Here is a 25617-nt window from a genome sequence, read left to right as displayed (position 1 = left end):
ATGGTAAGAAAATTTGGTGAAGAATAAGTTGATCACTAGGATGGGGAAAGTGGGTAATAGGAGAGCCACTATGTTTGGAATTTGGATTTTTTCCTCATACCATCCTCATAGCCCTTACATCCATCCATTGGGAGTGTCTCCATGAATAGAAACATATAAATACGGAGATGCTCCTAATGCATGACAAGGCCAGTAAGGATAGATTTTGTGAGGACAAAATCTGAATTCCTATGCTAGGCAATAGTGGAAAAAAGAACAATGGGAAAGAAAAAGTAGAAAAGAAATAAAAAGGAAAAATGGAGGAATAGAAGTGAGGAGGGAAAGGGATAGAATTGGTGGCATTGCTCTGGTTGCAAGAAAATAATAGAGATGTAGAAGACTAGTTTTTGACATCCATTGTTACTGTTCAATCTGTTTCTCTACAATAAGTCAGATGAGGCTATAGGAAATAGGGGAGAAATAAAATGGAAAAAATGGTCTATTTGGTTTGTAGTTGGAATTGCAATTAGAATCGAAATCCCTCGGAATTAAAATCAGAACAGTTTATTCCCTTAACTTGTTTGGTTCAGACAAGAATTGGAATCAGCTGGAATGGGATCTCATTCCCAAGGAAGGGGATACCATTCCACCGGGAATAAGAATGGGATTCTGATTCTGCCTAAATAAATTATTGGGGCCATTTTGGTTATGATTCCAAACCCCTATTCCTAAAAATCAAATGACCCACAATATAGATGAAGAGGGGAGATAGAGGAGAAGGAAATGGGAGAAGGAAGAGAGAGGAGGAAGTGAAGAAGGGAGGGGATGACGAGACCGTTTCTTCGTTTGATTTTAATTTAGAGAAAAGCAAAAAAAATGTAGAAAGAAAACAAGAAGGGGGGCTGAGATGAACTCACATTCATGGACCCAACCCTCCAATAAAATTTGAACATGCCATTTTAGTTTTTAAATGATTCAAAACATAGGGTTGGACTATGATATGGGAAAAACGTTTCTCCAATGAACTAGAATCATAAACATTGTAATCACTCAGTTGTTATTTATCAAAATTCATAGGTAGGTTTTAATTGGTCAAAACTCTTTCGATACCATATCTTTTCCGCATCATAGATTTCCCCTAAACATAATGTCAATATCATCAACTTTGATGGTGAAATTTGTATAAAGATTTAAAATTAGTAGTCATTTTTGAGTTACAATAGACCCTACCACAACTATCCCTTTAAGTACAAAAAAAAAATAAAAATAAAAACCATCCCCTTCTTTGGTTTTTGCCTGAGAGAAACAAAGATCTTAGACCATAACCACGATTTTGACAATCCCAAACAATAGTGACAATGGTAAGTGATACATTGATGATAATTCTAGACACCGATACCTACAATTCTAGACCATAACCACCGAGATTGATTTTGATCTATGGGGTGGTAGGTGATGTTCAACCAAGACCCATGCGTTGAGATGGATGAAAATTAACGAAGAGGGGCTTTGGTTCAATAACAGGTGAACTGAAACAATTGCTGTAATTTAACTTTCAAAAATGAAAAAAAAAAATGAACTGAGAGAAAAGGTGGAAGAAGGGGAAAAATCTTTATATATATATATATATATACATTTTTGGTTTAGTGACTAAAGGGGTATTTTATACTGTAGATGAGAATTTAGGTGATGTGTTTTCATCCAAAAGGGTTAAATATAAAGTTTTCACGTGTGGCGTGAAGGAAATAAGGGGCAAACCATACTATGATGTTTCTCAATCCTAGCCATAATTTCTCGAGAATTCTGGGTATTTCCTTTCATTACCCACAATAAAGTATAGAATGGAAATTTGAGTGCAGAAGGACAGACGTGGAAACTTGTGTCCACATGATGGGGTGGGGGTGGGGGATCTCAACTAGATGTTGTTTAGTGTGACATTGCTTGGGTTAGCTTTAGTGCTTAAAAAACATCACCAGTGGATTTGAGTCCCATTTTACTAGTGAAAAATGTCGCGAAGACAAATGAAAATCAGATACAATTCATAACTCAATGTTGAGCTAAAAATTTGGTTGGGTTAGCACGAATGCAACCTGGAAAAGTAGGATTGGGTTGGGTTGAGTTGACAAGCATGAACCCGGTTTAACTTCAGAATGAGATAGGGTTGAGGCTTTAGCCAATCTAAACCCAATTTAGCTTCATATATAATTATGTATTTATTTAAGTAGTTTTTCTAAAGCACGACACTTGTGTCATTTTATATATAATGAGATAATTATTAAATTAACCCCAGCCCTTTATAGTAGGGGAAAAAAACTATGGTTTTCAAAATCGGACTAAACTGGACGGTCAGATCGGAAAAACCGGGAACCGGTCACTTGACTGGTTCCATTTTTTCCCAAACCCGCTTTTCCCCCCAAAACCGTTGATTTTGGTCAGCCAACCATTGAATCGGCTGGTTAATCGTTCGAACGGTTTTGACATTTTTCAAAATTTTTAATTTTTTGTCAAAACAGTTGAACCGTTCGAACCAGTAACTGGACCCCTGACCAGTTCAGTCACCAGTTCGGTTTAAGAACCATAAAAAAAAAATAGTTGATTGATATAAGCACAGAAGTTGGGCCAAACTAAGCCCAACCTGATCTCAACCCAATTCGAAGTTTTCAAGTTTGGATTGGGGTTCAATAGCTTGGATTGGGTTAGAATTGACCTCAACCCGATCTAACCTGGCCGACATTACACCCCTAACTTGGATTGGGATGGAATCTCCACTATAAAAACATTTCTTCAAACCTAGGCAAATGTGTACGCTAGGACCTAGGCTTCAGGAGGGGTATAAGAGACTGAGCTGTAAAATGTGATGAGCTTACTCCAATTGTTGGTGGAAGTATTCCTTGATCCTTCTAAACTAGATGGGTGAATATGGACTTGTACTCCCTCTGGTTGTTTCTATTGTATTTCATTTTTTAGAGTTCTCTCCAAGCCCTCCATTAGTTCTTTGCCCTCTTTCCCAAGTAAGGTGATTTGGCACAAGCCTAACCCTAATGAGATTGGTGCATTCCACTAAGAAGTTTCCCACCAGAAGATTAATGCTTTTGTTTTGCTTCAGTGAAAAAATTGGAACTTATCCCCACATTGTTGTCTTTTGTAAAGCTAATAATGAGAGTAATTATTGAGGTTTTAAAAACTGACCCGAAAATGAAACCGTTTTGGCCACCAATTTTCAGGTCAACAGTTCGATCATCCTAATCAAACAGTTCGAACAGTTTGAACATCTTACCCATTAGATTGGAATATTAGGGTAAGATGCATACTATATAAGAGAAAATAAGGTCTGAATGACAGGTTTAAAAAAAGTGAAGAGGAGGAGGACTTGTAGGTTGCAATGGTGATGACGACTACTTACAACGGCAACGGCGGTGGTGATGGCAAACTACAGTGGCAACAGCGACAACGATGGTGGCAAACTGGTGATGAAAGTAGATATGAGATTTCTTAGTCTCTCGGATCTCACTCTCTCAGCCTCACATCTCAAATCTCTCTCACCGTCTCATGCGAGAGATAGATTTGCATAGATCTAAGATTTCTCAATTTTTAAAACCTTGACGCAAACCATTCTCTAGGTCAAACAGTTCAATGATCAAACCATCTGGGTCAACGGTTCGTTGACTAATTCAACGATTTTTTACTAAACACCGGGTTTGGGGTAAAACAAAACTGATTACTTGAATGGTTTCCAGTCCAAACGATCTGACCATCTGTGCCAACGACGGTTCAAAAGCATTGGTAGTTACCATTTTCTCATCCCTTATGATTATACTACATCTATTTGTTCCTTTCTAGATGTAGGCAAAATCCTTACAAAGCCTTTTTATTCTAAGCTTTCTCCTGCAATCAAATAAGAGGGAAAGACTAATGTGACGATGCACTAAAGCAGCAATACTTGGGAAGAAAGAAATCCAAGAATTTTCATAAAAAAGAAAAAAAAAAAAAACAAGGCTTGATTGAAACAATAATGATCAAGGTTGCCCATTAGATAAAGTCTTTAGACATCTTCTCTAATGTTATAACAGATGACATTCTTAGGAATTAGAAGTGGCGAATTTTGCTCCTAACAAGATTGGTATTATCCATCTTTGGTCTCCACCAACATTAGGGTTTATTAAGCTCAACTTTGATGGTAGCAACATGGGAAACACAAAACTATCATGAATTCATGGTGTATTTATGAATGAAAAGAGCAAAGTTATTGCCCTATATTCAGGGCCAGTAGAGAGGGAGATTTTCTTAGAGCTGAGGTTTTTAGCAATGATGGAAGGAGTGCAAAGGGCAGACTTCGAATATGGGGAAATTAATAGTGGAAGGGGGGGCTCACAATTGGTGGTAAACAGGCTTCAAAATGAAGAAATGAAAATGTGGATTTACAATAATGAAATAGAAAAAATTCAGGTGGTTAACAAGGTACATGGAAGTCTCATTCAGTTGGTGTATGTGTAGTGCTAATTCCATTGTATATACATTAGTGAAACAAGGGGTGGGACGGCAATATCTATTATGGGCACAATTGTAAGGAATGGGTGTTGTCAAGGGGAGAGAGAGGCTCTTTTATCTCTCAGTCTTTACCTGTACATTTACTCTTTGTACCATAACATTTTCCTGATCTTAATGAAAGTTTATAGTGGTCGATCAAAAAATTAGAAAAAAAAAATCATTGCTGCAGGGAGATCTCAGTTCTTCACGTCACTAAATTCAACAGTAACTCCATTCAAGCATCCGCTTGACTGAAATTACAGCCAGTCTTGATAGAATTGTGCACACGTGAGAGAATATCCACTAGGTTGGACTTTTGACTGTTTAAATTGTAATCACGAGGTCTCTGAAACAACAGCTCTAGCGATCATCACGGTACTCTGGGTTCTCTTTCAAGATGACAAAACCTTCCAGGATGGGTGAAAGTGGAATGTATCTGCAAAAACAGAAATTCATTAGTGTGCACTGAATGATTCAAGGTTAGCACTGAGCTATCGTTTTTCAGAAAATCATTCAGTTGTTTACTTCTCTGTAGCTAGTTCAGCCCTATCGCCAGCTGCAAGCAAAACTGGGGTCGAGTGTGTTTGGAATCCAGTTATGGTCTTAGGTCGTCCGGCCTGGCCAACCACATCAACAGCTTGGCCCACCCGAACAGGGACAGACAGAGGTTTCAGATTCTCATCCACAGTCAACAACATTCTTGGCTGTAACATTGAACAGTGAATGAATAAATAACTTGAGATAAAACAGACGATATACCAGAAAACCACTGAAACTTGTACAAAAAAATGTGACTAAAAACAAGGATGAAAAAGTCAAAGTCAGACCTGTATGGCCACAACAACGAAGTAGAGGACATAGTGGTATTTCCCCAAGATGATAGATTTCATGTCAAGACATGCATGCAGTAAGACCACTAATCCAGCAAGTGCCATCCTGGAGGAAAAAGAAAACAACGAGATTTGAAAGCTACCTCAGCCTATATGCAATTAGTTATTAAGACTGAAATTGGAATTCAAGTCCATAAAGAGCTTAGTTTGAATTAGTCCTACTTTACTACTTAAGGATGGAATCATCCATGTCTTCAAGAATTAATGGTGTAGGATTTCTTTAAAGCAAGTGGGCTTAGAAAGGGAGAAGAGGTTAAGAAATTAATGATGGAATCATCCATGCCACAATGACATGGAATCATCCATGTCTCCGTAAAGCCCCAGTTGCAAGAGTCATAATCGCTCCCAAATATGTTATGACGTCAAACCTTGGGACCTTCAGAAACTTTTTGGTGAGCTACATGAGAATAACATTATTGATAGAAGCCTTGGTTATTCTAAATTGCCTTCATACCAAGAAATCAGGTTTACTAATTGTCAGGACCAAAAGGCATCCATCCAATCAGCTTGATCGGTAACATCTATAAGAATCACTTTAAGATACTACCCAAAGAATCAGGTAAGTATTAGGATTAATCTCCTTTTTTCCAGTGTTATGGAGAGCCATAAAAATTCTTGAATAACAACCTTTGGGTCTTGGAGGACTCATTCTCAATAGTAAATCTAGAAAACAGCCATGCTCATGCAGACAGCAATTTCTTAGGTAGCCACAAAATAGAGAAAGCCTTGGTGATAGATATGGTGGACAAAAGTTTGTTCTGAATGGCTATCCTCCGTAGGATTTTACACTTCCAATCAAGGGTAAAAACAAGGTGATTTGCAGATGATACATCCCCTACCCTTTTTCTAACACAGAGTAGATAACGAGCAGCTAGTTTTCTATCATATGGTGCTTTGGAATGTAGATTTTGCAATTGAAGGATACCCCTTAAAACACCCGGAGATCTACGTTAGCTAGATACAGCAAAGTGAAGAACAGGGAACATACTCTTATGCTGTGTTTTCTTTCATAGAAATTAAGAGACAAAAATTTCACAAAAATCCTTAAGAATCTTCCCTCAAACTTTTGGTTGTTATCTTATTTCCTATCAAACCAAACATAACCTAAAATGAAGTATCTCACATGATAGAGGCTCTTTATAAGTATTTGGTGTATCATAGGGTCCATTTTTTAAAATGCCTCTAGGTGTCAATCCAATCAAGTTCAGGTATTGGGATCCATGAGACAGAAGGTTTAGAAAAGAAGCTTGCCTCATGGCAGAGGAGGGACAATTGTGTCTACCTGTGTCCTGACATTAATTAAATGCAAAATAAATGTGCTGCATATGTTGAAGCACCTCCATACAAATTTGCAGTGGGAGGAAAGCGAAATCCCTGGACCAATTGATAAATTGGAAAGTAACATGTACAAGGAACGAAGGTAGCCGGCATCAGTAATCTGAGAGAGAAAATCATCCCTAATAACAAACTGGCTTAGGAGATTCCCTTTAAAACCCAATGGTCATTAATCATCTCAAGAAAATGCTTGCTCTCCAAAGAAAATCCTTGCAAAGTATTTACTTTTTTTTCTCTCGGAAAGCTAAGAGAGATATACTTTTCCCTCTTATGTTAAATATGCATCCTTCTCCCTTATTTTAGATATGAGTTGATAAAAGTGGACTTACGGTGATAGTAAAAATCGATCAGAATGGTAAGGTGCCAGTGTTAGTAAACCCTTTCCCAAGTGCACAAGACCTTGAGCAATTCGCACCTAAACATGAAACCAAACCATATTAGTAACACCCCCACCCCCACCCCCACCCCCCCCAAAAAAAAAAAAAATCAATCAAAAACAAAAACAAAACAAAAAAGGGGAGACACAAAAAGGAAGAGTACATGTGAAACTTACACAGAACAGAAGACTAGCTTCTTTGTAATAATAGCTTGAAAGATTACGAAGCATGCCTGCTATTCGAGCATTATTGGTACCAGCACCTATAAGACCCAAGGAAATGATGGCTGCCTGCATAACCCACAATTAATTAGTTCTGGGATATGTTTTCTGTTTCTTGATGAATTCATTAGTTCTGGAATATGATAAAAGGTTGGATGCCAAACATGCTGCATTAAGCACATACCATTGCTACTTCTGAATCTGTATCGTGGCTGAGTCTACTTAATGTGTCCATAACATTGACCTGGCCAAGCACATTGAGTAAATAAATTGAAGGTAGTGAGTTAAAAGTTATCTATCTACAGGGAGAGAACAAAACTTTATAGTTAATAGGACTTAGACCATTAAGCTGAACACTTTGAGAGTTCAGCTGACATGTATGTCCACAGTCCACACATTAATTACCTTAGGATTGGAAACACACAGAAGACCAAGAGCCAAAGGAACTGCCTGGCGGATGTTCTGTTCACCATATTGTAATAGATGTTCCAATGATCGAATAGCCATCTCAAGACCCAGTTCTTCAGCCATTGCTGCCATAGCAATTCCAAGCACAGCAGGGCCCTGGTGAGTCTCACCTTTCTCAAGGTGCTGTGCACAGTGCCCCAGAAGATTCTGGACCTGTACGAATACGGATTATCAACAACTTCATAAACTAAAAAATGATCTACAAGTGAAACCAGGCAGGCAAAGATGGAAGACCTTGAGTACATTCCCTGTTCCAGCATAGGCACAAGATAGCAAGGTCATGTCACAATATTTTCTGATTTTTTCATTAAAAGTCTTGGAAACTTCAGTAGTGGCCTCCACACTTTCCTGCAAGGCACCAAAAACTCTAACTATTGTTAATGAAATTGCCACAACTGTAAAACATTCAAATTATGTGTCTTTCTGGTGAAACATCAGCAGTCAGAACACACTAAAAGGATACCAAACAATCAGCACAGATTCAGGGATTGGCCACTTGAAGACAATATGATAGTAGAGTCAGAACAAACTAAAAGTTTAAGAACTCAGTAGGATAAATAAGAACGCCAACGATAAAAGAAAAAAAAAAAAGAGAGATCCAGGGTCTTGACTTCAGTTACCTGCTTCCCAAGGTATAGAAGGCCAAGACTTACAGGCAGAAAACGAGCGAGTGGCTCACCCAGTTCTGAATCACTTCGGTCCATCAAGGCAAAGACAATGGCCTGTGCAACTTCTTCATTGCATGAACTGACATATATCAAGCCCAATGATATTGCAGTAAATGCAATCACATCAAGTGGAGCTTTTGCATCTCCAAGAATTGGAGATAATTTAAATCGTAACTGTTAATACAAGGCAGTATAATACGTAATCAGAAAAAAGATAAATAATTAAATCCAATAACTAATTATACCAATATAGTGGCCAATTTTTCTATTTAAACAGTCTAGAAAGTAAATAAATATAGTATCACTGACCATCCAATTATTCTTGAATTGTCAAAATTTAGAAATAAATAATCTGAACGTAGATGTATTTTCATAGTCTGGGACATACCCTTCAATCAAATCTAATAAAGAACTGATCAAACAGTTACACAACCTCAGCTCAGGATCTTATGCACCATGCACTGCACAACATATTGAAACCCCCCTTCCCAACCCAAAATATGGAAGAAGATAGCAGTCAGAAGGTCAAAAGTCAAGGCTTTCACCTGCTCATTTTGGGTTCCTGCATATGCAAGCCCGAGGCCCATTATTGCACCAATACGAACACTGGAATCATCTTTACCTATATAATCACCCAGAAGTGCCAACGCCTGAAAATGGATGACATCAAAAAACAAAGCAATGATATGAATTATAAATAAATATTAGCCTGCAAATATTTTAATCTATACATAAAATGTTTAACTTACAGGATCACAGTCATTCTGAATACCACAGTTGACAATACCAACTCCTAATAATGCACCAGCAATGACATGGTTGTCATTGCTGTGGAAGTATTTGTCAATTTGTGCAAGTCCAGAATCAACATCCCATAACAGAATCATACCCTAAAAGAGAAAAAAAATTAAAACATGACCACAAGTTGGGAAAACTCCAAAACCAAATTCTAGTGCAGGATATACCAGACTTGCAGCAGCACTAGTTTTCCCATGTTCCTTATTCTTGAATAACCAGCTTCCAGTAGAACCACCACTTGAAGATTCTGAAGGAACAGTCATTAACTTATCCTGCAGGAAGGAAAAGATAAAACTATAAAACACATGGAGGTTAGAATTGATAAAAATAAACATCAGTTCATAATCACACAGTTACCTGGCCAAAGCCGGCATTTACAAATGCATTGACAAAAGTAGCTGCCAAATTCTGCCTGGCTGAATCAACATTTGCACTAGCACTTGCCCGGCCATCAAGCAAGTGCACCTAAGAAAATCAGATCAGACTATAAATTCATATTAATACAAAAGGACTATATACATAGTAAGGCAGATTACATGCACAAGGCGTTTAAAGTGTTTCTGGTAAACATGGTGCCAAGGATCAAAATATTGATACACCCAATACTCATCAGTGGGTATTGGTGTGTACAAATATGACTGATGCCATACTTTTTTTTATATTTTAGCAGCTTTATAGGGATGTAATCTATCACTCCAAAGTTTTAGTTTTAAAAACCTGTATATCGGTGTATTTGATCCTTGCACGGTACATGAAATATAAATTTAAAATTCATTTCCCATTGGGGAAGTAAAAGCATCAAAAACATCACACTTGGAGATACTAACAACAGAGTAATAACTTAAAGGCATCAAGTTGAGAAAATGATGCTGCATAAAACACAACACAAACATAAAAACAAGGGTCATGTGACTTTGAGTGGAAAGGAATTAATGCAATAAATTGTACTCAAGGTATAAATGAAGCCAAACAGTAAAATAGGTCCCAATCAAGGATTAAAGTATTGGGTATTGTATCGAACAATTCAGATGTGGGTACGCTTTGCAAGTGCATGGGTACAGATAAAAAATCAACTAAATATTAAATTCTCAAATGTAAACTAAAATATCAATTAATAATTTATAAAAATATATAATCTTAGTTTAAAGTATATAAATTTGTTAAAATTTCTAAGATACATATCATATGCAAATTAATGATTTTTAATTAATAAAATAATTATTCCATTATTAATATTTTTATTTCTCTAAAATTTTTGAAATAAAAAATCATTTTTCTGAAATAAAACTACATTATTAGATTTGATAGGTTCAATTTAATATTATATTCTTAAATATTTTGTAAACAATATTTTTATTTTTTTAAATAATAAATATGTTGTTATTATTGTAAATTAAAATATTAATTAATAATTTGTAAAAATATATAAAAAATTTAAGATGTATATCGTGTGTTAATTTATAAATTCTAAGTATTAAAACAAGTGTTCTATTATTAATATTTTATTTTTATAAATTTCTTGATATTAAAAATCATCTTTTGATACAAACATGGATTTGACAGATTATTTATTCCATTAGTTTATAAATTACTAGTTTTGAATATTATTCATTTGAATTTTTAGTTGGGATTTGTTAAACATAAACATGTGTTGTTTGTTTGGATTGCATGTTGACACCAAAACTAGTAAAATTATTTCCTTCACATTTATTATCACAAGATGTAATGTGGCTTAGCGGTTTAAGTTGCATTTAAGGTTTAGACACTTTGTGCTAGGTGACCTCAGTTTGAATCACACCATATTCATCTTTTTGATAGATAGGCGCAGTGTATCAATGTGTATCAGTTAATACAATGCGATATAGGCCAACACACACCCGTATCTATCCAATACATACAATTCACAGGATATGTTTCTATTAGTAGCATATCCCATGCTGCCATTGACTGATACTGATAGGATATGTATCAGACATATCATAGCAATATATAAACCTTGGTTCCAATAATACATGCAGGTAATTACTAATTACTTTGTATATATCCTCAGGGGATTTTGGCTCCATGACTTCGATATCACGAGCAAGAGTTAGATAGCCTTCACTTAATTTAGTGTTATTGATGATATCCTGTAATGCCTCCCTGTCATCGTCATCTGCAACCATATCTTCATCAAGTAAAATTGCTACCCCCTGCATTAAAGAAATATAAATCAGCAAACAAGAGTCAAATATCTATGAATCAAGTAAGACAAATTAGCCAATTGATGGTGACTCAGTTGGTAGGATCTCTGACTCATCAGAGTAGAGACCTGGGATCAAATCCCACTGCCACCAGGGTTGGGGGTTAAGGGAGGGGGATGGGCTACCCCCGTTGTGTAGCCCCATAAAAAAAACAAAATAAGACAAATTGAAGACTTTCATGCAAAGTGAGCATCAAAAACTATAATACATGCATAGGATGGTCTCATTCAAAAAAAATCACTTATTTGTGTTTTCTTCTCCATCATTTCCAAACCCTTCCTTACCAACTTGCATGTCCCTTCATGACCTTTACTGTCTCTGGTATACATCCCAAACCATGAAAAAATCCACAAGCCCAAAACCCTCCGCCAAAAACAAAAAGAAAGAAGAAGATAATTCAGAACTATGAAACTATGAAGACTAGTAGAAGATCAAAATGTAAGATTTAACATGGAAGGCACCATACCTATTGCACGCCCAATAAAAAGAAAATGAGACAACTTCCCATCATAATCAGCACAACCAGAAGCAATACTTGAAATACACTAGTAGAAAAAGAGAATTTTCCAATTTCTCATCTAGAGAATATTGTGGGAATATAATCGAAAATCCCAAATGCAATCAAATGGTTGTGTACGTTTGTATCAGGCAAGAAACCATATAATTCATGCTGGATTTGGTTATTCAAGGAATAATAACATTGATACTAACAATAATGACCTCCGGCACAATCAGATATCCCTTAATTGAGCAAATGATTACTGCACCACACTCAAAGCAATGCATATGAAAGGTAATTCTAGACAAATGATCTCAAAATGATGGAACTTACATGTCGAGCAAGAATATAACAGAACTGCTTCTTTTGAAGAAGATCATTGCAAGATGTAAAGATCTGTGTCACGTACTGTCAAGCATAAATTGGAAAGTATAAGAACCATAGGAGAAGAAATCTTTTGGGATGACTACACAAACAACTCTTTATTCATGTAAAAAAAATGTATGAAAAAAATTTAAGGGGTGTAGCAAGTCATCTCACTTCAAACACCCAAAAAAATCTAAAAGAAACTATTTGTATTTTACAATGAAGTGCAAACCTGCAAGTTGTCCAAGAAGAGTGCAATCCGAAGTGCACTTGGGTACTCTTCAAACTTGAGATAAATTGTGTAAGCTATATCCAGAACTAAAATATCATCTGGTCCAGGGAGATAACTGCAAAATATTTGAATGTGGAATTATGATTTTCAATATGAAAAGGAAAGTACAAGGAAGAAGAAAGCCTTTGAATGTATTGCCTCTAAAAAAAAAACATTCACAATGTAAATTTGTTTTTCTTTTTCCTATTTTCTTTTGATCTGCAACCAAGGAAAAAGAAAGCTTAGTTTCTAGGCTGATACTTCCAGACAAAAGAAGAGTACATTAAAATCATGTAACAGACCCAATCCCATTGATGAAACACCATTTTTGGGTGCCTAGGGTGGTTATCCTTTCTTGGACTGCCTTCTTTGTATTCTCTTATCCATATCTAATGAAACAATTATCACTTATGAAAAAATTAAATAAAAAATAGATTATTATGAGATTATTAGAACTTTCTGTACATGTAGTCCAATGTGTCATATTCCAGTTAACTAATATTTATCCACCTCTTTTTCCAAGTTTTGTATTTATTCTCCTACTTGCAACTATACCTCCAAGGCAAGAAAGCATCCATATTTTTCATCTAAAAGTTCTATACTAAAAAATGGACAAACAACCTAAATAAGTAAAATCATTTTAAATTAAAATGAAATAATTAAATGTATTTTGTTAATTACAATCTTAAAGCAATGACAATAGCTCTGGTTTTTATGTTACGTGTAAAGAAATAAATGAGGTAATTAGCATAGCAAAGGCAAGTTTGATATTAAACAAGCAACTCAAACTCACTGTCAACACTGCCAATCAATAAGAGAGGGAGAGCGAGAGAGAGAGAGAGAGAGAGAGTATTGTCATTAATCCATTCCCTTGTTGACTTGATCCAGAACATTGCATTTAGGATGTACTTATTATATTGATTGAAGCCAAGGAAACATACAATAATTATTTCCCTGCTATACTTCACATGCTCTGGGACTAGAGGAAAAATGCTTTCGAGGCTAGAACATCCAGAACAAGAAAAATAACTTTAACAAGGTACTTACCTAGCCGAACTAGTAAGGTACAAGCATGTCCTTTTGAAATTTGTAGCATCAACATGTTCAACTAACAGATCAAGGTCTTCAACCTAGGTCAATTTAAAAATTATACATCCCTTTCCAAATGAACAATGAATGAGTTAAAAGAAATGAGACTTCAATACTACCTCCATTAGAAGATCTACAGCTTCAGGTTCAGCATTATGCTGCAACACAAAAGGAAGAAGGAAATAATAAGTCTTCTAAAAGAAAGGGATAAAACAATTAAACAATAACTGTAACTTCCAAAAGAACTGGACAAGCAACCCAGTTTAAGATAAACAAGGAAGAAACAGAGATCTTCAGTTCTAAATTTCTCATAAGCAATATTCATCAACAATACCTTCATATGGAAAGTAACAATTTGTTCCACAAGCTCCATTATGTCATCTATTGTTGCCTCCTCAATCTGCTGTTGTGAAAGAAAAGCAAAGATATAAAATAATAAGAGAAATAATTACAGAAGGGTCTTAATAATTAGGAACATAAGACTGCAAATGAAATTCCCATATGTAACTTAGATAAAGATGTACATCCCATCACCACCTAATAGATACCAGAGACCCCCAATATGATTAAAAATTGCATAATTGAATGGCCATTAAGGATACAATATCACGTAGACACTGGTTCATAGAAAAATTAGTCCAAAAATTGAAGACATATAATTGGAACACGAATGCCAAAAGTAAAAGAAAAGTAGAATATATTTTAAACATTAAGTTTGTAAACTATCTCCTCTTAATTCCAAAAAACTTCTTTCAAACATCATAATCAAGATTGTCTACAGCATTTGAAAAGATCAATTTCCCAACCTGCCGCTTTGTATACTCCTGTGCAATTTCTCCAGCAAGATTCCTGATAAAAACAAATTTATCATCAGTAGGGATTTTTAAGACATGAAAATGGAATGGTACATTGGCACCATTTATCAAAAAAAAATGGTACATTGGCACCAGAAGGATGCAAGCAGAATGAACTGAAATAATAAAAAGTTAAAAAAAAATGCCCATAAAGCATCATATACTGCAAGTAAATTCCAGGCAAATAGCCCATTTTATGGCCAATGAAGATGTGCATTTCTTGTACAATATTGAATAAGGGTACAAAGATAAAATGTACAATCACCACCTAAAATTCAGGAAAATTATTTCCATTATTTGTCACAAGAACATTGCTAATATACACTCTTGATTCATGTTCAACATGGTTAATGTTAAATAATCGAAGTACGACCCAGTTACAACTGGATGTGGGCAAAGGTTTTTTTTTTCTTTTTTTATTTGGGGGTGGGGGGTAATAAATATAAAAGAAATTTATCAAAACCAAAAAGATCAAATTAAAACTCCAGGTGATGAGAAATCACCCCAAGATAAGCCAGAAAAGGCAAAAACAGGAACCAAATGCCAACAGGACACCCTACACCAGCCCAAAACATCTATATAAAACCACCCCAAACATTTCAATGCAAGATGGAACAGAACAACCCATATGTCAATAAACCTCATGATTGCACGTCCAAATCGCAGATCAAGGGAAACCTGCCACACCTTTACAGCCAAACAAAATCTTTAAACCTCCTAACAATGCCCATAAACTCCAGCTCCACCACCAAACTGAGCAGGTGTTGTCATCCTTACCTCTTTCCAACTTAGCAAGTGTTTTCCTAGCAAATTTTCTTCCCAACAGGTCTCATTTGGTCAAGAATCCCATCCCTATCTCTCTCTTGCACCTCCGATACTTGTTCCTCCTTATCTGAGTCTTCCTTTTCAGGGTCTGACACAATCTGGTTGTATTTCACATAAATCAACCACCCCCATCACCGTAAGATATTGATCCTTCTGGTTTAAAACTTATCCATCTTCCCCTTATTGTGTCTGGCTTTAACTTTCACCCTCTTCCTCTTGTAAAGTTTCTTGAATTTATTACAAGGCCCCTGCCCCACATAATCCTTCTTTCAATCTAGAGAAAACCTTAGTCACATTATTCAACTGTCCTGAATTTGCACCTTTTGATTTTTTTTTTTTTTTTTGGATTTGAAGGTAATTTACTTTTCACCATTCCATCTTCACTTACTTCAGGGTTCAGGCCTTCTTCCATCCAAGTCTTTGTTCAATTTCCCATCAACAATTTCACTGAAACTTCCTGAAACAAAAGACTCCCCACCCTCAACTACATACTTATTTTCTTCAGAATCCTTCTCCCCAACTGCGTCCTCTCTCTCTATGGGAAAAGCAGTCCTTATCAAAACATAAGCCAACCAAGTTAATTAAAGCAAAGATAACTCAATCAGTTCTGTAGATTACTTTCATGGGTTATTCATGTAAGCATTTCTTCCTTTTGTTCTTTTCCTCTTTTGGTGGAGGGGAAGGAAGAATGATGACTCAACAAATCATACATTTTCCATCAACACAGCCAATCAAGTGTGAAGGCAATAAATAAGGTCATGTTTGGATAAGCTTTTTCAAAGTACTTTTGTGCTTAGGCAGTAAAAAAAGAAATCCAAAGTTTGGTTAAGTGTGCTTTTGGAAGTAGATTCCCTGAAAGCAAAATTATATCTGCAACAGAAAGCACAAGTCATTCTAGGCTACTTTGTGCTTCAATCACACACCTTGGGCCAAATATGCCTTAACAAAATGCAATGAGGTGTAAACGTATGCAGCCTTACCATGTGTGATGTAAACACAATAAGATACACACACGACAAAATATATGCCATGTTTAATGCCTGTAAATATGACACATGGGAAATTATATGCCATGTGGCAAAATTTGTGACACGGTGAAATATATGCCATATGGAAAAATGTCCCACATGACAAAATTTGTGACATGGCAAATATATGCCACATGGCAAAACTTGTGGCACAGAAAAATATATGCCATCTGGCAAAATGACATGGCAAAAGTTATGCCATATGACAAAAATTGTGACACATTACAACATATATGCCATATGACAAAAATAGAAGCCAATTTTGATGTCCATAAATGTGGCCAAATATACACCAAGTGGCATCCATATGGCACAAAAAATGGGTCATGTAACATTTTTATATTACAAATTTTAACAAATAACAAGATGGCATGGGGAATTCATCATGTCACATGTGGTAAAGCAACATGTTGTAACCAAACATTTAATTATGCTTTTACTTTCAAAAGATTTTTCGAAAGCAGTGTTTACCAAACTGCAAAAACAAACAGTAAAAACATAAAACATGCTTCATGCTTTTATACTCTGAAAGAACACAAAGGCAAAGGCTTATCCAAACACAACCCAAGTCTTTAAGCTTCACATAGTTTTTAAGGCGCCAAGGCAAGGCTAAGCGATAGGGGGCGCCTTGTTGCCTAGTCGCCTAGGTGATGGATTTTTTTAAGTAAAACCATATATCCTAGGGTAGATCCCTAGGTTCCATAACCATCTTTCCTTAATAATTATCCACAATTTTCATAAGAGAAGTATAAATTTCATGTTTTAAGTTTAGAAACTCAACATTTTATGAGAAGAAAAGGAACAAAAAAATAGAAATTTCAAAAAATATAGGGGCTGAACCCTTACTTTTGTTATAGGAAGGAAGAAAAGAAAAGGTGGAAGAAGAAGAAGATTTGTAAGAAGAAAATGTGTTGATTAGACAAAAATTTAAATTCTTCCCTTGCTTATTGTTTCAGGTTCTGAAATCTTTGAGGATTCAATCAAGGATCAAAACTTCAATACGATATGCCCCGTATCAGGTGTATTGTATTGTATCTTTGGCGCCCCAATACACATGTTTACAGGTGTTCTCGGGAACCCATTTTTTAAAATAATATATATTTAAAAATGAAATTGAAACCCAAAGAAATAAAAAAATAGGGGGAGTATCATTATTAGTACTGATGCACCTCTGCCGATACATAGAGGTTTATCGATAGTTCGATACTTTGAACCATGGGTTCAATACAACAGTTAGCAATGCTTGTGTTGATTAAACCCTAACAAATAAGAAAATAATAAAAAGAAATTAGTACATGAACACATAAAATGAGTATTCTAGTTTATAATGCCTATTTTATAATTATAATATCAAAAAATTAAAATATAAAAGTATTTTATAACATAGTGCACAAAACTACTTGGCGACTGGGCGAGCCTCCAAGGGCGCCTTGTCGCCTAGGTGTTGCCTTGACAACTACGAAGCTTCATTATCACTTTGAATCAAGACTAAGGGCTTGTTCATTTGCTCTAACATCTGAAAGTGCAATAATTACATTAAGAGGTATATTGGTATTGGTGAACTTTTCTTTCCTCTGAACTCTAAATCCAAAGAATGTTATGTTATTCTCATAGTTTTCAAGGCGTCTAGGCAATTATGGGCGACATTGGGGCGCCTAGTCACCTAGGCGATAAAAATTTTATAATATAAAAATATGACTTTTGGCTAGTTTCCTAGTTTTATATACCATTCAGCATGTATGTTGATAGAAAAAATAGCAATTCTCTTTATTAAGAACATTAAATTTCCTCTAAAAATGTGGCAAATCATCACATCTAAAAGATAAAAATCCTTTACATATATTAATTTCATTATTTTCAAAAATAATAGTACTATAATAAGTATTTAATAGAGAAAATTCATATTAATTAGCAGCTAAAGATGGTTATCAACTTTATATGATAAATATTCAAGATGGAAAGTAAAATAGAAAAAAAAAACAAGGATGGAGTTTCTGTTTTTTTTATCAATAACACCAGCTTCATTAAATTAAAAGAAAAGAGGCAATATGGATACAAGAGGGGAGATAAAATATCTTAGCTCCCCAAAAATAGAAAACAAAGGGAGTGCAAAGAGAAAAGATTAAAAGCTAGCCCAAAAAACAGACTCCCTATTCACTCCTTGCTTGGCCAACCTATCCACAAATGAGTTGGCACTCCTCTTCACCCAGTTGTACTGAATCTCAATGTCCCTACCCAGCCATAAGAACTGTTTTTTTTCATTGTTAAAGTTCCTCAAACCATTGTCCTCTGTCTTCAACCAACTAACCACCACCTTCGAATCACCTTTCAGGATCAAACGGTTGATATTTAATTCCTTTGCTCTTCGAATTCCTTCAAGCGCTGCAAGGATCTCAGCCCTAAGAGAATCATCTTCTCCAATAGGGCCAGAGAATAAACCAATAACAATCCCTTCCTCATTCCTGAAGACTCCTCCAATCCCAAAGGGCCCTAGATTCCTTACACTGCTGCCATCAAAATTCAGCTTTATAAAGCCCGAGGGGGGAGGGGACCAAAACGGACAAAATGTCCTCTTGCATCTAGCATTGGAAGCAGTCTCTTTCCAGTTTCTTAACAAGTCATCCACAGGAAAATCTGAAAGCAACTCCAAAGATTTTAGCCAGTGGATAGCCCTTAAAAGGATTCGACCTAACAAGTCTTCCAATGTTCTTTCCTTGTCGAAAAAAATGCGTGAGTTTCTTTCTTCCCACAATGACCAGCATACCATTGCCCTAATACACCTCAACATAATCTTCCCTCGCTTCCTAGGCCAACTGAAAAAAGGAGAAAACAAACCTTGGACAGTCTCCGGAGGATACCAAGAACACCTAAAACAGGAGAAAACCCACTCCCAAACAGTTTTAGCAACCTTACAAGAGACCATGAGGTGGTAGCCAAATTCCCCATCAGCTTTACAAAGAGCACATCTATTAGGAAGTAAACAATAGTAGGGTCTCTTTCTCTGAAGTAAGTCAAAAGTGTTGATTCTTTCCAGGAAAATTTCCCAACAAAAAGAAAAAACCCGAGGAGGAATAGGCCTGCTCCAAATTTCCTTAACCAAAAAGGACAACCCAAAGGGGATAGGAGGTTGAGTTAAGGTTTTAAAGAATGAAGCACAAGAAAAGGTACTAGAGCTAGAAGGGGTCCAAAATCTGGTGTCTTCCTTAGCAGGGTTTAGGAAGACAATCTCAAGGGAGGCTAGCAAAGTTATCAAGCTATTCGTGTCTATATCCCTAATTGCCCTACACAGGCCTAGGTTCCATCCAAAGCTAGAAGTGGAGACTGAAGGGACCAAGAAAGAAGATATGGGTTCATTTCTCAAGTCTGATAAACATACAAGGAAACTGGTCCTTCAAAGGAGAATCCCCGACCCAAAGTTGTTCGCAGAAATTAGACCATACCTGATTCAAGGGGAGAAAACTGGAAGCAAATTGTGAATGGATTTCCAAGGAGAAGCAACTAAGGCCCTTGCCAAGATTCCAGGATCCCAGCCACTGTCTTCGACCCCATGAATGCTAGACACAATCTTAGTCCACAATTTATCCCTTTCCAATGAAAACCTCCATAACCATTTCCCCAATAGAGCCGTATTCATTTTCTTGAAATTACCAATCCCAAGACCTAGTTTTTTACACCTAGTGACCATCTCCCAACTCACCCTATGATCTCTCTTCTCTCCAGGCTCCCACAGAAAGTTCCTTATTAATTTTTCCAAAAGATCGGAAACCTTTGAGCTGATCTTAAACACTAACAGATAGTAGACATATAGGTTAGCTAGGGTAGACCTAATGAGAGTGACTCTCCCACCTAAAGAAAGATAATTTCTCTTTTTAGACCGCCAACCTCTCCACTACCGAAGCCCAAAAGCTAACACTCTTAGGATTATCTCCTAAAGGGAGGCCCAAGTATGTCAGGGGCCAGTCCGAAATTGCACAACCTAGCTCACCTGCAAATTCCCTTAGGTCCCTTTCATTCACATTTACTCCCACCACACAACTCTTATCAAAATTCACCTTGAGGTTAGATATATGTTCAAAGAGTTGTATTGTCAACTTTAGATTCTGGATCCAATTAAAGTTCCCTCCTTCACAGAATAGAATAGTATCATCTGCAAACTGTAGAAGTGTTAAGGGAACCTCCTCCCTTCCTACTCTCCACCCTCTTATAAAATTCCTCGAGTCTGCTCTATGGATCAATCTCCCAAGTACATCAACAATAAGGGTGAAAAGAAAAGGGGAAAGAGGATCTCCTTGTCTTAGACCTCTCAACGCAGGAAAAAAGTCAACCACAGTCCCATTCACCAGGATAGAATAATGACAAGTCCTAACACAGCCCCAAATCCACTTACACCAGTTGTCTCCAAAACCAGAACTCCTCAACACCTCCATCAAGAAAGACCAATCAACCAAGTCATAAGCCTTCTCCAAATCCAATTTGCAAACCACTCCCTTCTTCTTTGACTTCCTAAAGCTCTCCAAGCTCTCATTTGCAATGAGAATCTGATCGATGATCTGTCTTCCCCCCACAAAAGCACCTTGGTTGGGTGCAATAATAGAGGGAAGCACCTTCTTTATCCTGAGAGACAACACCTTTGCAATGATTTTGTACAAGCTAGTCACTAGACTGATAGGTCAAAAATCCTTTGGTTGTGATGCATCTTTCTTCTTTGGGACCAAAGCAATGAAAGTTGAGTTCAAGCCCGGATTTATTACACCCCTCTGTCGAACTCCTCAAAAACTAATCTAAGATCGTTCTCCAAAATAACCCAACAGTCCTGGTAGAAGGCCATTGTGAACCCATCTTGACCCAGAGCTTTTGTCCTATCCATTGAGAATACTGCTTCCTTAAACTCCTCCATATCAAAATTTTTTTCTAACCACTCTCTTTTCTCTGCACTTAGAGCCGGCCAATCCAATCCCTCCAACCACACTCTCTCATTCAAAGGCCTTCTAAAAATAGATTTGAAGTGGTTTACTAGAGCCTTTGCAATTTCTACCGGGTGGGACAACACTACTCCATCAACTTCCAAATTAGAGATGAAATTCTTCTCCTCCCATTTGCCACTGAATGGAAAAACCTTGTGTTTCTGTCTCCCTCCTTTAGCCTCTTACACCTGGATTTTTGCCTCCAACTATTTCCTCCTTAACCAAGATGTCCTCCATCTGCCTCCTCAAAACCCATCTCAACTTCCTTTCTTCCTCTCCAAAGGAACCATTCTCTTCCTTCATGTCCAAATCCTCAATTTGCTCCACCAAAACTTGTTTTCTCTCTTCTAATCTTCCAAACTCCAGCCTATTCCACTCTTTTAATTGTGATTTTAAGTATTGGAGTTTCTTGTGGAACCTCGTTCCCTCCCAATCAACTACCAGATTAGCTTGTTCCCACCACTCTCTGATCTTCTCAATGAAACCCGGATGAGTCAACCACATGTTTTCAAACCTGAAAGGGGTAGGCTCAACTCCTCTTATTTCCTCATTGACCAACACTATAGGCCAGTGGTCTAAAGTAAGTCTTGGGAGAGCCCTAGAAGTAATATTGCCCCAATGTTCCTCCCAATCTGTTGAGAACAAAAATCTGTCAAACTTAGAACAAATTGGCCTTAATTGAAGGTTGGACCAAGTGAAGTTATTATTAGGAAAGGAAGTTCTTTAAGTTCAAAAGAGTCCACAAATTGGTTGAACTTCCTCATACTTGTTGTCACTCTCTGTCTAGGGTTGTTGGTTTCCTCTATAAATCTCGCTACATTAAAATCCCCACCCACACACCAAGGTCCATCCCATAGGCCTCTAATGTCACTCAATTCTTCCCGTAATTTCTCCCTCTACCTATAGTTATTGGGGCCATACACATTTGTTAGTACCCATTCATACCCATCGTCCACTTGCCTGAACTTTAGGAAGGCAAAATGATCTCCAATTAGCACCTCCACACCTATGAGTACATCTTCTTTCCATAGGGTCACAATCCCTCTTGAGGAACCCCACAAGGGAGCAGCCACCCACTTTATACCCCTAGAACTCCACACACTCCTTGCTCATCTGCAATCAAAATCCATTCTTTTGGACTCCTGAAGCATTACCACATCCGGATTAAACTTCTTAATTACCTCTTTAATTGTCGCTCTCTTCCTAATGCTGCCCAACCCCTCACATTCCAACTTAAGATTCTCATTGAAAACTCTTAGCCTTAACCCTAACTCCTCCAAGATCTATTTAGACCCTTTTCTTCTATCCCCTTTCACTTCAAACTTCTCGTCCCCCTCAATATCTCTTTTTAATCTCTCCAATTCACTCAGCTTTCTATTCTTCATCTTGCTGTCCTCTTTTTTCTGCATGTAGGCTTTTAGATCATTCAGGTTCTTCAGCTTGCACCCCAAGTTTTTCACGAACTTTGCAAATGACTCTTCCCCACTAGTTTCCTCTTTTTCTAAAGTTTCCTCTTGTCCCCTCCATGCTCCCTCTCTGCATTTCCTTCCTCTCCACTTCACCCAAAAGGCTCTCTATGATTTCCCATATTTTTGTCTCTCTGCAAGTTTTCTCACCCACTTCCCCCCTTGTAGACGCACTGTGGCTTTCAGACCAAGGGCTTCCGACTCTTGGTTGGGAAGAGAATCTGGAACAAGGGACACAGAGCGCTCATCAATAGCCAAAACCGAATTGATAGAGTTGAGGGATTTACCTGAGGCAGAGATGTGAGGAGAGAGAGCACAGGCGAAGGAGTGGTAGTCACTTCCTTTTTTGAGAAATTAGAGCACTCTGTCTCCCCGAGTTGGGGGAAGAAAACCCATGTCGTTGTATCAACACAAAGACCCATTTCTGTACCGAAGTATGTACCTCTCTATGAGGTACCCTTGTTCAGCTCTGAGAAGGCTCGAGCTACCTCCTTTTCGGCCTCTTGCAAAGCGCTAGAACTAGGGAAGGGCTCAACCAAATTTGGGTTAAGATCATTCACCCGCTCCTCCCCCTCCTTTCCCTCCCCCACCGAATCCCCTATGAACAAAAAATCAAGGCTGAAAGAATCCCTATTCTATTCTTTAGATAGAGCTTCGTTTGCCGCACTGCCTAAACTCCCATAGGCTTCCGATCTTTCATCATAGTCAAAATCTGAGCCGCAGCTTATCCAACCTTGGTCAGCCTCTTCCTTCTCTTCTGTTCTAACTCTCAAATAGTGTGGGTTCGGGCAATTAGGAACGTTGTGTTTTTGCGCGTCGTCGGCCAGCCATCAGACCCAACACAGAGGACGGTATCCTTCCGCCTTGCTCACCATCTGAGCCCCTCCACAGTCGAGAGGGTGAGACCTAGACAATGATAGATGAATGTTGCCATCTATCATCGCCCCATGCCTGCCCTGCCCCACGTGATGACTTAAGTTGTCACGTGGGCTTTTAAAAAAACCACCCGATGCCTGCCCCGCCCCACGTGAAGGCTCACCCACTGACCCGTCCGGCCCAACCTTCCTTAAACCCGGTTCAGACAATGATTTTGAGCACACCCGAACCTTACCCCTTTTAGCCACGTCAGCATAGGACAGGCCACCCTCTTTAAACAACCCAACTACAAAAAAAAAATTGAATTAGAAGCCTTAATAGGAAAGCTTCGAGACTTGGGGCACCCCTGCGACTGTTCCCCTTCCTCTGTAGTTCGCCCGCACGCACCAGGCTTTCCCGCCAGCCCCTGAAGGTCATGTGTACACCAACCTGCAGACTCGTCAGCTCCTTCAACCTATGTTTGTCTTCCCCAGAGCGAGGCTTCATCTTTTGAAGCTAACCAGACCTTGTACCAGGCATCTTCTGAGAGAACTTCAAAGGCGCGCAGCAAGTACTCCGGCCTGATCCCAGCAACCTTAAGTTCCATAGCTCTCAAGTTTCTTAAGTTAACCTCCAACAAAATTCCACCCAACGCTCTGATAATTTTCCTTAGTATTTGATCATTCCAAAGGTTGAAAGGAAGATCGAGAAGTTTGATCAAGAAGTTGCCGACTCTAGATTCAACTTCGTTACAAACTGAATCCCAGTTCTGAACCTCAATCAAACTTCACTCTACAAGGAATGTACTGAAACTCAATTTCGTATCGCCAGTATCTAATAAAGCTTTCTTTTCAACAGAAGGCAACAACACTACATCTTCATCTAAGCCCAACCTCTCTGCAACTACTTCTAAAACCTTCGTCCAATCTTCTATCCCCCTATCTGCCACTAGGACCATCCTCTTCTACCAGCTCCCACTTCCTTCTTCCAAAGCTACTCGTTGGAGGACAGTCGAGCTAGACACCAAAAGCGAAGGAAAGCCTTCAAGCCAGAGACTTCTTCCACTCTCCCTTCGACCTCCAGAAGAAAAGCCTGAAGATTAAAAGCGAAGGAAGCCCACCCTCTCCACTTCTGGCCTTTTGGAATACACAACACTTGCCTTTTGGTATTACCAAAGAGTTTGGTAACCATTATAAACCACTCGTTTCCATTCCTCTTTAGCACAGTTTCGAACCTCTTACTCTCACAGGTCAACGAGTTTATCCAACCTTCTTCCCGTAAAGAATTAACAGTTCCATCCACAAAACCTTTCAACCACACACATGCCTCCTCCGGTAGGAGAATCGTCACCGTGCTCCCTTCTCTGATTTTCAAGTGAACCTTCCCCCTTGTCCTTCCCTGCTCGAACAGGAAAGATTTGGCTTCAATGATCAACTCCAGTCTCCATTTCCCCGCCAGCTTGAACTTCCTCTCCTCTCCCATGGTTTCCCCAAGTTTCAAGGGATTTTAAAACATGAAACACACAAAGGATGGAATTTCTGTTTATTTAATTAGAGAGAGAGAGAGAGAATAGAAAAAATAACTTTATTATTCTATTCTTTCTTTCCTCTTTCTTTTCTTTTCTTTTCTTTCTTTCTTTCTTTTTCTCTTCTCAAAACCTCTTTTAAATTTCAATAGTAAAACATTAAAACAAAGTATAATTGATATATATAGCATATAATAAAATGTATTAACACATACATTAATAAGATGCAGCAGTATAAATGATATTATAAAAGGCACCCACCTTGTCATTTTTGTCGCCTAGGCAGGCGCCTAGTTGCTAAAAGTCAAGGCGTTTGGGCGAGGCGCCCTCGCCTAGGCGACGCCTTGACAACTATGGTTATTCTGAATT

General features: G+C 37.7%; 1 protein-coding gene across 2 annotated transcripts in view; it reads right to left on the bottom strand.

The window, feature by feature from the left end:
- Positions 1 to 4376: 4376 nt before the first annotated feature.
- Positions 4377 to 25617, bottom strand: part of LOC148848437 (26S proteasome non-ATPase regulatory subunit 2 homolog A-like) — a 44454-nt gene continuing 23213 nt past the window's right edge. Inside the window, exons 6-25 of one of the 2 annotated variants that reach the window (XM_088948157.1) lie at positions 14538 to 14580; positions 14066 to 14134; positions 13851 to 13889; positions 13690 to 13772; positions 12604 to 12718; positions 12339 to 12413; positions 11297 to 11455; positions 9621 to 9728; positions 9431 to 9535; positions 9215 to 9355; positions 9011 to 9115; positions 8418 to 8639; positions 8032 to 8145; positions 7735 to 7950; positions 7514 to 7573; positions 7285 to 7398; positions 7061 to 7146; positions 5334 to 5442; positions 5032 to 5210; positions 4377 to 4942 (exon numbers count right to left, since the gene is read on the bottom strand). In XM_088948157.1, coding sequence (XP_088804283.1) covers positions 4867 to 4942; positions 5032 to 5210; positions 5334 to 5442; positions 7061 to 7146; positions 7285 to 7398; positions 7514 to 7573; positions 7735 to 7950; positions 8032 to 8145; positions 8418 to 8639; positions 9011 to 9115; positions 9215 to 9355; positions 9431 to 9535; positions 9621 to 9728; positions 11297 to 11455; positions 12339 to 12413; positions 12604 to 12718; positions 13690 to 13772; positions 13851 to 13889; positions 14066 to 14134; positions 14538 to 14580 — 2218 coding nt within the window. In that variant the 3' untranslated portion in view covers positions 4377 to 4866. The remainder of the gene's footprint in view (positions 4943 to 5031; positions 5211 to 5333; positions 5443 to 7060; positions 7147 to 7284; positions 7399 to 7513; positions 7574 to 7734; positions 7951 to 8031; positions 8146 to 8417; positions 8640 to 9010; positions 9116 to 9214; positions 9356 to 9430; positions 9536 to 9620; positions 9729 to 11296; positions 11456 to 12338; positions 12414 to 12603; positions 12719 to 13689; positions 13773 to 13850; positions 13890 to 14065; positions 14135 to 14537; positions 14581 to 25617) is intronic. The other variant, XM_088948158.1, reaches the window with a different exon arrangement.

The sequence above is a fragment of the Nelumbo lutea genome, chromosome 6, assembly GCF_056320005.1.
Source record: "Nelumbo lutea isolate HS-2025 chromosome 6, American lotus-T2T, whole genome shotgun sequence".
Classification (NCBI taxonomy): Eukaryota; Viridiplantae; Streptophyta; class Magnoliopsida; order Proteales; family Nelumbonaceae; genus Nelumbo; species Nelumbo lutea.
The sequence above is the reverse complement of the archived record's forward strand: the minus strand, read 5'-3'. Positions and strand labels throughout refer to the sequence as shown.